General features: G+C 42.1%; 1 protein-coding gene across 1 annotated transcript in view; it reads left to right on the forward strand.

Annotated features, from left to right (window-relative positions):
* LOC311604096 (tetratricopeptide repeat protein 27) overlaps positions 1 to 13,875 on the forward strand; it is a 130,247-nt gene that overhangs the window by 12,673 nt on the left and 103,699 nt on the right. Inside the window, exons 5-6 of the mRNA XM_084793636.1 lie at positions 462 to 564; positions 11,303 to 11,467. Of these exons, the coding sequence (XP_084649762.1) occupies positions 462 to 564; positions 11,303 to 11,467 (268 nt within the window). The remainder of the gene's footprint in view (positions 1 to 461; positions 565 to 11,302; positions 11,468 to 13,875) is intronic.

Genomic DNA, 13,875 nt, shown 5'->3' on the forward strand with positions numbered 1-13,875 from the left:
TGAGATCCTCCTCTGTCTGATCTGTGGCTTTTTTGTGTGTGTGATGGTGATTTGAGTTCTCAGGTCCGTACATATGTGCAGCAATTGCTCTCACCTGCTGAGACTTCTCTTTGCCCCCTGTTCTCTTTTCTTAATAAAGAGATACTGGTCAAGCAAGAGCAAGTAGGAGTGAGTTAAAGAAGAGGCTGCTGGGTTGTGAAGGGCATGGAGGGCCGTGGCAGAGCAGGATGCTCGCCATAGCCATTGTAAGGGAGATGGTGAGTCTGCAGCAACTCCAGGAAGCACGTGCTTAAGAAGACATGGCAGCAGGTTTGATAGTGCGGAGAGCACGGCATGGATGATTAGGCTTATCTGGGAGTATGTTTCGTGAGGATGAAGATGTTCCAAAAATTAGTTTCAGTTAGTGTAGATTTTTCCCCTGAGTGTTCCTTAATTTCAGCATCTGTGGTGCTATTTTCTAGAGCTTGCCTTGGTGGACTTTGAGATGTGTGAATATTCACCAACAGTTGCTTGAGGAGCGCTCACCCCAGCTCTTTGCTCTTGCTGAAAACTGTATTGATCAAGGTATGTAGCAGATTTTAAAATTTACTTATTTATTATATTGTACATGTATACAGATACATATGCATGTGATCTGTGTGGAGGTGAGTGGACAACTTTGCAGTAGACCCTTTTTTTTTTTTTGAGACAAGGTCTCTCCGTATAACCACCCTGGCTGTCCTGTCACTCACTCTGTAGTCCAGGTTGCCTTGAACTCACAGAGACCCACCTGCCTCTGCCTCTTGAGTGTTGGGATTAAAGACCTGTGCCACCATGCCCTGCTTGGAGTAGACACTCTTACTCCTCTTTTTCTGGAAGCTGGAATCAGACTCAGGCTTTACCTGCTGGGCCATCTTGCTGGCCTGCTTGCTTGTGTTTGAGACAGGTTTTGCTATGTAGACCTGGCCTAGAATTCACTGTGTAATTCCAGGTTAGCCTCAAACTCATGATCCTCCTGCTTTAGCTGGCATTATAGGTGCTGGCTACTTTGCCCAGCTTAGAAGATTTTTGTTTTATGTGCATGTATCTGTTCTGATTTTTGTCTGAGAGGTTTCATTTCAATATGTTCTTTGACTAATAATCATGGCTTCTTGTTTGAAGTTGTTTCTTTTTCTCCTGGATGGGTCCCGTCATGGGTTACTAGGTGCCTGAGTACCGAATCCCTTCTTTTTGTTTTCTGTGGTATTGAATACCAAGGCCAGGGTCTCAGTAGCATCAGTAGGTGAGTGCTTTGCCTCACAGTAGCATCTCTTGTTCTTTTTGATCTTTTTGAGTTTTAAAAAACAAACTCATGCCAGGCATTGTAGGCATACCTTTAAAATCTATTTTTATTTTGCTTTCTTTGTTGTTGTTTTTGTTTTTTGTTTTCTCGAGACAAAGTCTCTCTGTGTAGACTTGGCTGTCCTAGACCTGCTTTGTAGACCAGGCTGGCCTTGAACTCACAGCGATCAGCCTGCCTCTGCCTCCTGAGTGCTGGGATTAAAGGCGTGCACCACCACGCCCAGCCTGATTTTGCTTTCTTAACATCTCTTTCTCCCTTCTCCACTCCAATCCCTCCCAACACCCCAACACCAGGTAGGAAAGAAAGAAGGTTAGTGGGGGGAAGGGGCGTAGCTCTTTGACTACTTCCTGCTGTTTAAGGTCTTCAGGTTCCTTGTAGCAATATAAATCTCAGTCGTCAGGACAGTCAGCCAGCAACAGCAGACGCAGTAGCAGCCTTTTCCTTCTCCTCCAACAGGCTCCTCCAGGTGTTCTTCTCACACCCCTCCTTCCCCCCTCCCCCCTCTCGTATTTTTTTCTAATTAGCAAAGACTATGCTTCCCACGAGACAGTTTCTTGTTGACAAAGATCACACAACACACCCTTTCACAAGGCTGTAACCAGCTGTGGACAAACTGGAGCGGTCCCCATACCCCATACCTGGGATTAGAAGAAACCATGTTTACATAACATAATTGAGTTTTTAAAGAAGTCAACCCTTCCACAAGGCAGTGTAGTGCATACCTTTACTCCTAGCACATGGCACACAGAGGCAGGGGATCTCTGAGTTTAAGACCAGCTTGGTCTACATGGTGTGTTTACATAGTTAGACTGTGTCCTGTCTAGTCCTCTGCCTGCCCCCTTCCTCCCAGACAGGGTTTCTCTGTGGAGCCCTGGCTGTCCTGGAACTTGCTCTGTAGACCAGGCTGGCCTTGAACTCACAGAAATCTGCCTGCCTCTGCCTTCTGGTGCTGGGATAAAAATGTGCTCCACTCTCAGCTATGACCCTGTCTTTACCAAAAAAAAAAAAAAAAAAAAGTTCAGTTTTGGTTTTTAATGATTTGTTTAGAAAGACGAGTTATTTATATGTGTGTGTGTGTGTGTGTGTCTGTCTGTCTGTCTATCTATCTATCTATCTATCTATCTAAAGGGTCTTACTATATACACCAGGCTGTCTGTCTGTCTCTCTAAGGGTCTCATTCTGCTGTCTGTCTGTCTGTCTGTCTGTCTGTCTATCTATCTATCTATCTATCTATCTATCTATCTATCTATCTATCTATCTAAAGGGTCTTACTATATACACCAGGTTGTCTGTCTGTCTCTCTAAGGGTCTCATTGTACTGTCTGTCTGTCTGTCTGTCTGTCTGTCTGTCTGTCTGTCTATCTATCTATCTATCTATCTATCTATCTATCTATAGGGTCTCACTATATATACCAGGTTGCCTTTCTGTCTGTCTGTACGTCTATTGAAAGGGTCTTACTATATACACCAGACTTAGAGATCTGCCGACCTCTGCCTCCTGAGTACTGGAATTAAAGTATTGAAATTAAAGGGTGTGTATGCTACCATGCTCAGGTAGGCTACTATTATTTTGCTCACAAATTACTTAAAACTATTTTGATATTTTCTTCTTTGTTTTAGTGTAAGAATTTTTATTAGAAACAAACATAAGCTTTATTTATTATTTTCATTTTAAAAAGGCTTAACTAGAGCTGGAGTATGAGATAAATTATACCCAGATTAGGAAATTACTCTGTTTCCAGTGAAGAACCAGACAAAAAGTTTAATTTTAAAAACATTTCATAGGACATACATTGTACTGAGGATGACAATGGAAGGCAGTTTTGCATTTCTCTTATTGTTTTACAAGTTTATAACATTAAACAGAAATTCTCCAAAAACATGAATGAGAGATTTCCTAGAGCCACAAAGCAGCGGTGCTTGTCTGTGCTTCCTGCTGCCCTTGCTGTCAGTCTGCTCACGTTTCCTAGGAAAGCCTGCCAGGAGGGGAGGACTTTGGGCACCATGACTCTTGCCTCCAGGCTCCCTTTGCATGTACAATGGCTTTTCTTTTAAAAATTGCCAAACAGGACTGGAAAGATGCTCAATGTCTTCCAGAGATTTGAATTCAGTTTCCAGTGCACAGTGGCAGCTCACATGAGATCTCATATTCTCTTCTAGTCTCTACAGACATCCGCTCTCACATGTATAAACTCACACACATGTATGTGTTATTAAAATGAAAAGCAAAATCTTTAAAAAGATTAATAAATGCAAACACAAACTTGTTGGTGTGAAAGGAATATTTTAATACAAATGAACTTGAGGTTAGTAATGAATTTCTGATTTACGAGGCTGGGCTTGGGTTGTGCCTGTGCCTGGTTCCAAGGCCTGTGTTCTTTCCTGTCCCAGGTATAGTGCAGATGTGATTGTGTGTTTAGTAGGGAGTCAGGGTGGTGGTTGCCGTAGCTCTGGTGGAGGTGCAGTGGTCCATGTGTGATGGAGGCAGCATGTTTATGAAGGCATGTGTCATGATGACAGGAATCTCCTGGATTTTTTTGGCGTCTGTCACCTTCAGGGGTTTATTTGTATATTAATAAGCTAAGCTAGCACTTAGTGGGAAGGATTGTAATATACATAGTAATTTTGCTGAACTAGGTGTTTGCTTAAAACTAATTTTCCAGCTTGTATTTTATTCTAGGACAGAAAATGTAAGCAAATGCTAATTTAGATAAAATGGACATCTGTACATGATTTAAAAGGAAAGTAAGGAAATACATTCAGTCAATATAAAAATTGGTTTCTGTGTTTGTACCAAGTCGTATGTTTTTGGAGGATCTTAGGTAATGCCAGCATGTGCAACAAGTGGGGGAAAACTCGCAAGAGCTTAGATAGTGTAAAATGTCAGCAGTTATTGTCCCTGCAACTTACGCCTGACGTGAGGAAGCAGATCAATAGAGTGGTGGGGGCCTGTCGTAGCAGCGCTCTGTGGATTGAGTCAAGATACGCTCTTGGGCCCAAAAGTTCTATCCTAACGTGGGCAACATAGTGAGATCTTGCCTCAAAACAAAATTACCAATGCCAATTAATTTGCTTTTCTGTACAGTAGTATGTATTTAAATGTGTCCAGAAACTTTTAAAGTTTATTTTGTTTGACTTTTTATGTGTGGGGGTTTTGCCTACATGTATGTATGTGCACCTCATGTATGAGGTGTCCTCAGAGGCCAAAAGAGGGCATCGGAGCCCCTGGAACTGGAGCTAGATGCTTGTGAGGTCCCACGTGGGAGCTGAGAATTGAGCCTGGGTCCTTTGGAAGAGCAGCCAGTGCTCTTACCCACGGAGCTGTCATATCTCCAACCCTGACAGTATTTTTTAAGTAACAAAGCTGAACAAGTACTCTTTTTATTTTATGATTATTAAATACTTGGCTTACTTGACTCTGCTTAGAGTGGTGCCTAGAATAAAGTAAGTAGAGCCTTTGAGTAACATGCAGTGACGGCAGCAGTCACCTGCATAGTCAGAAGCTGCCAAGTTTGGGGGAGACGTCGTGGTGTTGATCTGGGAATAACTGTCTTCCGTTTCCATAAGGGTTTCTGCCTGAGTTAGTGGAACCATTACAGGAGTTATGAGGAAACGGATCCTGCATTAGTGCTGTATGCACGGCCTTCGAGTCTTCCTACTAGTGTTGCTTAGGTGCGACCTGCTCATCAGAATGGAGGGTGAGAGAGAACGCGGAGGACATGAGGGTGCGGTACCTGTTTAGCAGCCAGCGTGCTGTCTGCTATTTTCAGCAAATGGAAAACTTGGTCTTTCCTGGTTTATGCCATTGTATGCTTTTGAAATGCAGTCAGGTTACTCTGTAAAAGAACAGTGCAAGGGAACAAACAGCCTTGGAGGTCGTGACGCAGGACAGAGCTTTGAAAGCCAGGCATGCTTTTGATTATTCAGTGACTGAATGTCATTGGAGGTATTGAATGGGGAGTAAAGCGGATTTTCTTGGAGGACAAGGAAAGCATTTGGAAGAGAAAGCTATGAGAACCCAGCCCACTATTTAATTTTATAAAACGACAGTTGCATTGTACTCCAAAGGTATTAGATAGTTTCTCACACGTCACTATGCTTTTGGTTATTGTAAATTGGTTATTGATGGGCTAGAGAAATGGCTCAGAAGTTAAGAGCACTGACTGCTCTTCCAGAGGTCCTGAGTTCAATTCCCAGCAATCACATGGTGGCTCACAACCATCTATAATGAGATCTGATGCCCTCTTCTGGCATGCAGGTGTGCATGCAGTCAGAGCACTGTATATATAATAATAAATAAATAAATAACTCTTTAAAAAATTGTTATTGAAAGGAAGGGCCAGGTGTTGTTAGTAGGAGTTTTTTTGTTTTTAAAGCAAACCTAATTTGGTGTAATTTTAATAAAGTTACATTTATTCCTCTAACATATTGATCCATATTATATACACCTGTATTTATTGCTGCATCTTTACCATATCTTAGTGACTAATCTTTGTAAGGAATATCCTTCTTCATTAGGAAAAACAACAACAAAACAAAACAAACAAACAAAAAACAATCCCTCAAACCCCAAACAACAACAACAACAGCAAAATAAACCCAAAATCCACGATCCTTTAAAAGGTTACAACCATATGGTATGCTTCAGAAGGAATTTTTTTTTTCAGTTAAAATTCAGTTTAAAAGCAGGAATGGCTTACTGAGATAGTTGGCGATCTGACTGTAGGGGACTCCTCCGCCCAGTGTCCAGTGGTGTTTCTGCAGTGGATTTGAGCACATCATTTGCTTTGTCCTGTAACCAAGAGTTTTTATGTTGCTCTTCTAGGCTAATCAACATTTTTCACTTTATCTCATCACAAATTGGTGGCTTGACACAATTAGACATTTTAGCTATGTCTAAATTGATCTGTAATATTTCATAAGTAATTGTTTTTTTAAAATATTTTATTCTGGGATCTGACCCAAATGTTGACGAGTTAGTTGCAACTGAGATACCGTTTAATGCCCAGAGGAGGATATTATATTTGAAATATTGCCCTTGAAGGATAATCAAAAGTTGTCAGGCAAGTTTTCAGCTTGTGAGACATATTGTAGGGTTTTATGAACAGCTGAGACCTTCTTACTCATGTCAGTGAATTGAGAGCCTCTTGCAGCGTCGGCATCGCTTCCCTGGGCCTAGCACATTTATGAAAGGAGTAGGTTAAATCATGAAGAATGTGTTTCTCAGCACAGCGTGGAGCATTCTTTGGACGCTGTACTAAGTGGAACCACAGTTCTGTAGAGGCCCACAGCAATTTATTGCTGGATCAGATACTGAAAATGTGTTGCATGTAGCCCGTGAGGTGGAACGTTGCAATTTGAAGATGAGCTCATGAAGTCACTGTCTAAAGAACAGGTGAGAATGTTTTGTGAGTGATTTCTGTAGTGTCTTCTCCCAGCAGCTGTGTGGCCAAAGACTTATGTAGTCAGGGATTAATTCTTTTTGATATTTTAGAAAGAATGTTATCATGGGAAGACATTTTGGGTTAGCTCATGTTTTAAATGTATGGGTTGTCATTTTGTCCAGCAAGTTGCGAATATAAATCCCACAGAGAACATACATTGTATTAGAACATGAATTCCACAGAGAACATACATAGTATTAATAATAAGTGTGGTGTAGCCTTGGCTGTCCTGGACTCACTTTGTAGACCAGGCTGGCCTTGAACTCACAGCCGTCCGCCTGCCTCTAACTTCCGAGTGCTGGGATTACAGGCGTGCGCCACCACGCCTGGCTTTGGACTCAGTCTTGAAGAACAAGTAGAAGTACTTCGGTGGTGGAGCTGGAGCAGGAGTGCAGTGTGCACAGCAAGGCTGTGGGCTTGGGGACTCCAGCGTTGGGAGTGGCTGAGAGCCGACTGGGGCTGTCAGGCTGGGGCTGAACAGGAAGGTCAGAGCTAGAGTTCGGGAACATTGGGTTTCTGACTCTGTTCTGGACTCTTCAAAAGGTTTTATTTATCAGTCTAAATTTAGTATATATATATTATATATATTTGAGTACTAACTATAGAAGGTTCCAGGCCACTGTACTTAATACTTTTTACTTTTCTTTTATCTTTGCTTTTATTAAATTTTCACTTATGGCCTTCTGTCCCCTCTGGACACAATCTCTTGTGTCACCCTGGATGGTACATGATCCTCCTGTCTCAACCCCCTGAGTAGTTGGGATTATACGTGACACTGCACATATTGTAATATGTGAATAATTCATTCACTTCGTCCTTCGTCGGTAGACATGAAACCTTTGGCCTGCTTTCCAGTTTCTGCTGCCCACTTTTGATCCTGGAAGGTGGACTTTCAGGTTGAGTGAAGGAGGCAGGGCCTGGTTCCATAAGTAAAAAACCATCACATTTGCACCTCTTCCTTGTCCCGCCCTTGGGTAACCATCTGGAAGTTTAATTCCACTTTTTCATTCATGTCAAATTTTGCTGCCAAGTGAAGTCAGGTCACCTCCCCTCCCCGCAGTAAGTTGCAAACCCCACTTGTTTAGAGCATTTAGAACTGCTAAGCTAGGCATTTTAGAACTGTGGTAGACTGAGGTGAAGATTGTCCAGTGGGGTTGGAGGTGTAGCTTAGTTGGACAGTGCTTGCCCAGGGTGCACATTACCCCAGCACCTGGGAACCCTGCCAGGATGGCGCCGTCCCGGAATCCCAGCACTTGAGGGGTGGGGAATGATGGCTAGGAGTGGGAGGGGCTCACGATGATTCCTAAGTGCATGGAGAGTTTGAGGCCAGCCCGAACTGCATGAGATTAAGGAGCATTAGTGTGTGGGTGATGGGATAGACGTGATAGGCAGCTGGCTTTACCATTGGTACACAGACAGGTGCCTTTGTAAACTAGAAAGCATCGTCACCTGAGAAAGTGTCACTGGCCTGAGGGTCCAAAGGAAAGTCACTGTGGCTAGAGCTGAGGGAGGCCTGAGAGGCTCCTTTTAGAGGTTTGGAGCTACAGTTTGGGCTGTGGTCCTCCACCTTTTTCTTTTTGGCCACAAGGACAGTGTTTTCTTTTCCTGAAGAGAGGGGGGTAGTGGTGGTGGGGGAGGGAGGGAGGGAGGAAGGCAGGCAGAGAGAGACAGAGAAAGACAGACAGAGACAGAGACAGAGACAGAAACAGAGACAATGTGTTTGTGGTAAAACTCAAAAGTCAAATCCTTGTTTCTTAGCTGTAAAGTCCTGGCTTTACTACATAACAGCTAAGATAATGATCTGGGCTGTGATTGTTCTTCTTTGTGGTGTTTGAAGTAACCTTAGGGCCCCACTGCTAGGCAGGTGTCCTAAGCATGGAGCTGTTCTCCGCCCTGATGTGTGGAGAGGACACCCTGGGCAAAGACAGCACTGTGAGAATGTTGGCACGCACTGGAAGCACCAGGGCTAAGCGGGATAGCATGTCTCTCCCAGCGTGGGTGCTGGAAAACCATCACCAGTGTTAGGACGTGGAAGTACATCTCCCGCCCTTTCATTTGATGTTTCTCCTCCTTCTCCTCTTCCTCCTTCTTTTTTTGTGGTTTTTCGAGACAGGGTTTCTCTGTGAAGCCTTAGCTGTTCTTTAGCTGTCCTGGACTCACTTTGTAGATCAGGCTGGCCTCGAACTCACATTGATCCGCCTGCCTCTGCCTCTCGAGTGCTGGGATTAAAGGCAGGCACCACCACACCTTGTCCATGTTTTTTTTTAAATTTTGTTTATTCATATTACATCTCAATTGTTATCCCATCCCCTGTGTCCTCCCATTCCTTCTTCCCTCCCATTTTCACCCTGTTCTCCTCCCTATGACTGTGACTGAGGGGGACCTCCTCCCCCTGTATATGCTCATAGGGTATCAAGTCTCGGTAGCCTGTAATCCTTTCCCTGGGTGCCTCCCCATCAAGGGGATGCGGTCAAAAATGGGGCACCAGAGTTTGTGTGAAAGTCAGACCCAACTCTCCACTCAACTGTGGAGAATGTCCTGTCCATTGGCCAGGTCTGGGTAGGGGTTCGATGTTTACCGCACATATTGTCCTTGGTTGGTGCCATAGTTTGAGCAGGACCCCTGAACCCAGATCTGCCCGTCATAATGTTATTCTTGTAGGTTTCTGGGACCCTCTGGATCTTTCTGTTTCCCCCATTCTCCCATGCTTCTCTCACCTAGAGTCCCAATAGCATGTCCTCTCCTCTGTCCCACTTTCTTGGTAGGTGAAGACTTTCATGGGACATGCTCCTTGGGGTAGTGTTCAGATATAAGTGAGTATATACCATTTGACTCTTTCTGCTTCTGGGTTAACTCACTCATTATGATCATTTCTAGTTCAATCCATTTGTCCACAAATTTCGGGAATTCCTTATTTTTAATAGCTGAGTAGTATTCCATAGTGTAAATGTGCCACAGTTTCTTTATCCATTCTTCTACTGAAGGACACTTAGACTGTTTCCATGATCTGGCTATTATGAATAAGGCTGCTATGAACATGGTTGAGCATATGTCCCTGTTGTGTGGTAGTGCATCTTCTGGGTATATTCCAAGGAGTGGGATAGCTGGGTCTTGAGGAAGCCCTATTCCCATTTTTCTGAGATAGCACCAGATAGATTTCCAAAGTGCTTGTATTAGTTTGCATTCCCACCAGCAATGAAGGAGTGTTCCTCTCTCTCTCCACATCCTCGCCAGCATATGGTGTTACTTTAATTTTTGATCTTAGCCATTCTGATGGGTGTAAGATGGAATCTCAGAGTCATTTTGATTTGCATTTCTCTGATGACTGAAGATGTTGAGCATTTCTTTAAGTGTTTCTCAGCCATTTGATATTCCTCTGTTGAGAAATCTCTGTTTAATTCTGAGTCCCATTTCTCAATTGGGTTATTTGGTTTTGTGGTGTTTAATTTCTTGAGTTCTTTATATATTTTAGATATTAGACCTTTGTCAGATGTAGAGTTGGTGAAGATCTTTTCCCAGTCTGTAGGCTGTTGCTTTGTTCTGTTGACAGTGTCTCCTGCCTTACAGAAGCTTCTTAGCCTCATGAGGTCCCATTTATTAATTGTTGACTTTAAGGCCTGGGCTGTTGGTATTCTGTTCAGGAAGTTGTCTCCTGTACCAATATGTTCCAGGCTCTTCCCCACTTTTTCTTCTAGCTGATTTAGTGTCTCTGGTTTTATGTTGAGGTCTTTAATCCACTTGGACTTGAGTTTTGTGTATGGTGACAAATATGCATCTAATTGCATTTTTCTACGTGTAGAAATCCAGTTAGACCAGCACCATTTGTTGAATATGCTATCCTTTTCCCATTGAATAGATTTGTCGTCTTTATCAAAAATCAAGTGACCATATGTGTGTGGATTCATTTCTGGGTCTTCAATTCAATTCCATTGATCCACCTGCCTATTGCTGTGCCAGTACCATGCTGTTTTAATTACTGTTGCTCTATAGTATAGCTTAAGATCAGGTATGGAGATTTTTCTGGAGGATCTTTTATTGTCTAGGATTGTTTTAGCTATTCTGGGTTTTTTGTTTCTCCATATGAAGTTGAGAATTGATCTTTCAGTGTCTTCAAAATATTTTGTAGGTATTTTGATAGAGATTGCATTGAATCGGTAAATTGCTTTTGGTAAGATGGCCATTTTTACTTATGTTAATTCTCCCGATCCATGAACAAGGGAGATCCCTCCATCTTCTGATGTCATCTTCAGTCTCTTTCTTCCCTGTCCATGTTTTTGTAGGAAGGTTAAGACAGGCACCTGGGAAGGATCCATGTTACGAATGGCATCTCCTAAGCCTGATTTTGTGGGTACAGACGGCGATGTGTATGAAGTCTTAGCTGTGTATTTAGAGCATATAAATGCTTAGAGAATGCTAGCTGTCAACTACTGCAGTGTTTGTGTTCCTTTTTTGTATTTCATGGAATATATACTTTAACATTTTGGAACTCAGAAGTTCACTGATCTTAATTTTTACTGTTTCATCTTTTGTTTCACAGTGATGAAAGTAGAGAATTTATTTGAAGGTGATTCAGGTCAACTTTTGGCTATTCAGTTCCATCTTGAATGTGCACATGTATTTTTATATTATTATGAATATAAAGAAGCAAAAGAGCGGTTCAGTACTGCCAAAGACATCAGCAAGTTACAGATTGACCTGACAGGTAAGCCTTTAATTTTTATGGTACTTTATTAATTTTACAATAAAGCTAGTATCTATGTTGGCAGTTTGTATTGTATTTTGGAATTTGATTTTTGTTTTGTTTTATGTTTTTGTTCTTTTGGTTATGAGCTATAACCTTTTTTGACTAAGCCATCTCTCCTGCTCTTTTAATCTTTTTAAAGTGTAGAGTTAAACTGAGTATGAGATAAAAGGCAAACTTGTTAGGCTGCATTTGTAATCTTCTACTCTCCACAATAAATTTTAAAGATTTTATTTAAAAGTTCATATTTAAGAATAAATATGGAATTACATATTGTATTTTTCATAGAGTCCATTCCTTGTTCTAAACTAGGCAAATATTTTGTAGTAATAGCAGCCAGGCAGTACATAAATGCACCTTGGACCATTTGGTTCTGGTGTAAACCTTCAAAAACCCCTCTGACTCCCTAGCTTAGTCCTGCCCCCTGTGCATCACCCACTCATGCAAATGCTAATGGTTCCATTCTTTGTTGCATTCCATATTGTATTTCTTAGGAGCATTTCTTAGGTGTATCTTCAGTGCTTGAGAATACTGTTGGAGCCTTGCGTGGTGTCTCAGCACTGGGAAATAGAGGCAGGCAGATCTCTGAGTTCGGGGCCTACATAGCAAGTTCCAGGACAGCCAGGGCCACACAGAGAAACCCTGTCTTGAAAAACAGAAGGTGGGGTGAATACCCCACTTTGGCACTGTAGCTTACCAGAATGTAAAATATAGCAGGCACTCAATATTGTAGGGAGCAAGTGAAGTTCTGAGTAAATATGCATTGCCTTTGACAGGGTCAGTTCCATGTGGGTGGCAACGTCTGCCCTATGTGAGGCTCAGGGGGATGGCAAAGCCTTCCTCAGGTTCTCATGTGACTGCGGACCATGTGTGCAGCAAATGCCCACTGGAACTTTTTCCATGCAGATGTTTACAGCTTGTAGACTGTTCCCCACAGACGCGGCACCTACCCACATTAGCTAAGGCTGCCTCCTTGTTTACTCTGTATCACCCTACCTCCATGTTCAGCTGTGTGTAAGACCCTCACTTCCTAATTTATATATAACAACCCATCTCCTTGTTTATCCGTGTATAATAACCTTCCTCCTTGTTCACCTGTATATACTAATCCTGCCTCTTTGTTTATCTGTATATAATAACCCTGTCTCCTGTTCATCTGTATATAATAACCTGCCTCCTTGTTCATCTGTATATAATAATCCTGCCTCCTTGTTCATCTGTATATATTAATCCTGTCTCCTTGTTTAGCCGTATGTAAACCCTGCCTCCCTGTATATAATAAACTTGCTGAGCTTCCAGCATGCTGTGGCTGCTGCATCCTAGAACCTAGACATCTGATCCCAGCTTTTCTGTCCATGTGTCTGTTGTTTTCTTTATTCCCTCTTCTTTCCCTTTCACTCTCTGAAGCTGTGCAGGACCTGTACTGTAAGTGTGTGTTTAAAGAATGAATGAGTTAAAGAATTTCTTTGAAATCCTCTGTTGTCTCTTCTGAGTGCCAAATAGGAAACAGCTTGTACAGTGGACACTTGTCATTCAGTATGAATGAAGTAATGAAAGCCAGTTGTCCCCGGCTCATGGGTTCAGGCTGAGTATCCCAGGATGTGACACCTGCCTGTGTAATCAGTGACTGAGACTATTGTCCCATGCTAGGCCTAGATCATCTTGTAGGTCTTTTCTCAGCCCGAGTGTTCTGTGTATCTTATTGAGTCAAAGTTAATCAACAAAATCCTTTAGCTGCATCATGAGTCAAATATGACTTTATGGGACTGTAGCCATCTTTTATTACAATATTTGTGTGGGAAAAGCTATTTAAAAATTTACTTTATAGTTTTTGGAACAATGCCACAAATAACTTGGAGTCTTGTCTCTATTGAAAATCTAGTTATATGTAATAAATTTGTGAGGTTCATTTCTGAGATTTTTTTCCAAATATTTTTGTTGTAGGAGACTTTTGGGGGATTATTTAAGTATTAATGACATGGTGATTTGTATAATCATCTTAAACTGGTGGTATGTTTAATAGCTATTACAGATTTTTTCCCCCTAAAGTTGAGATGTAGAACTTAAAAATACAAGTGTACTCACAAATAAAAAATGAGGACCAGAAAAGCTGGATGTGGTGGCTCATGCCTTTAATCCTAGCACTTGGGAGGCAGAGGCAGGTACAAAGTGAGTTCAGGATGGGCTATACAGAGAAACCCTTTCTTGAAAAAACAAACAAAAAAAGAGAGGCAGATTATGATTTTTTTCCCTCACTCAGGTATAGACCTACTATAAAGAAGTAAGCTGCTAGGCCACTTTAGTGACCATCTTGAGCACGAGATGTTTACAGGGGTGATACTGACTCAGACCCAGAATCCTCTCAGTAT

This window comes from Acomys minous (genome assembly GCF_964271855.1).
Source record: "Acomys minous genome assembly, chromosome: 8".
Lineage (NCBI taxonomy): Eukaryota > Metazoa > Chordata > Mammalia > Rodentia > Muridae > Acomys > Acomys minous.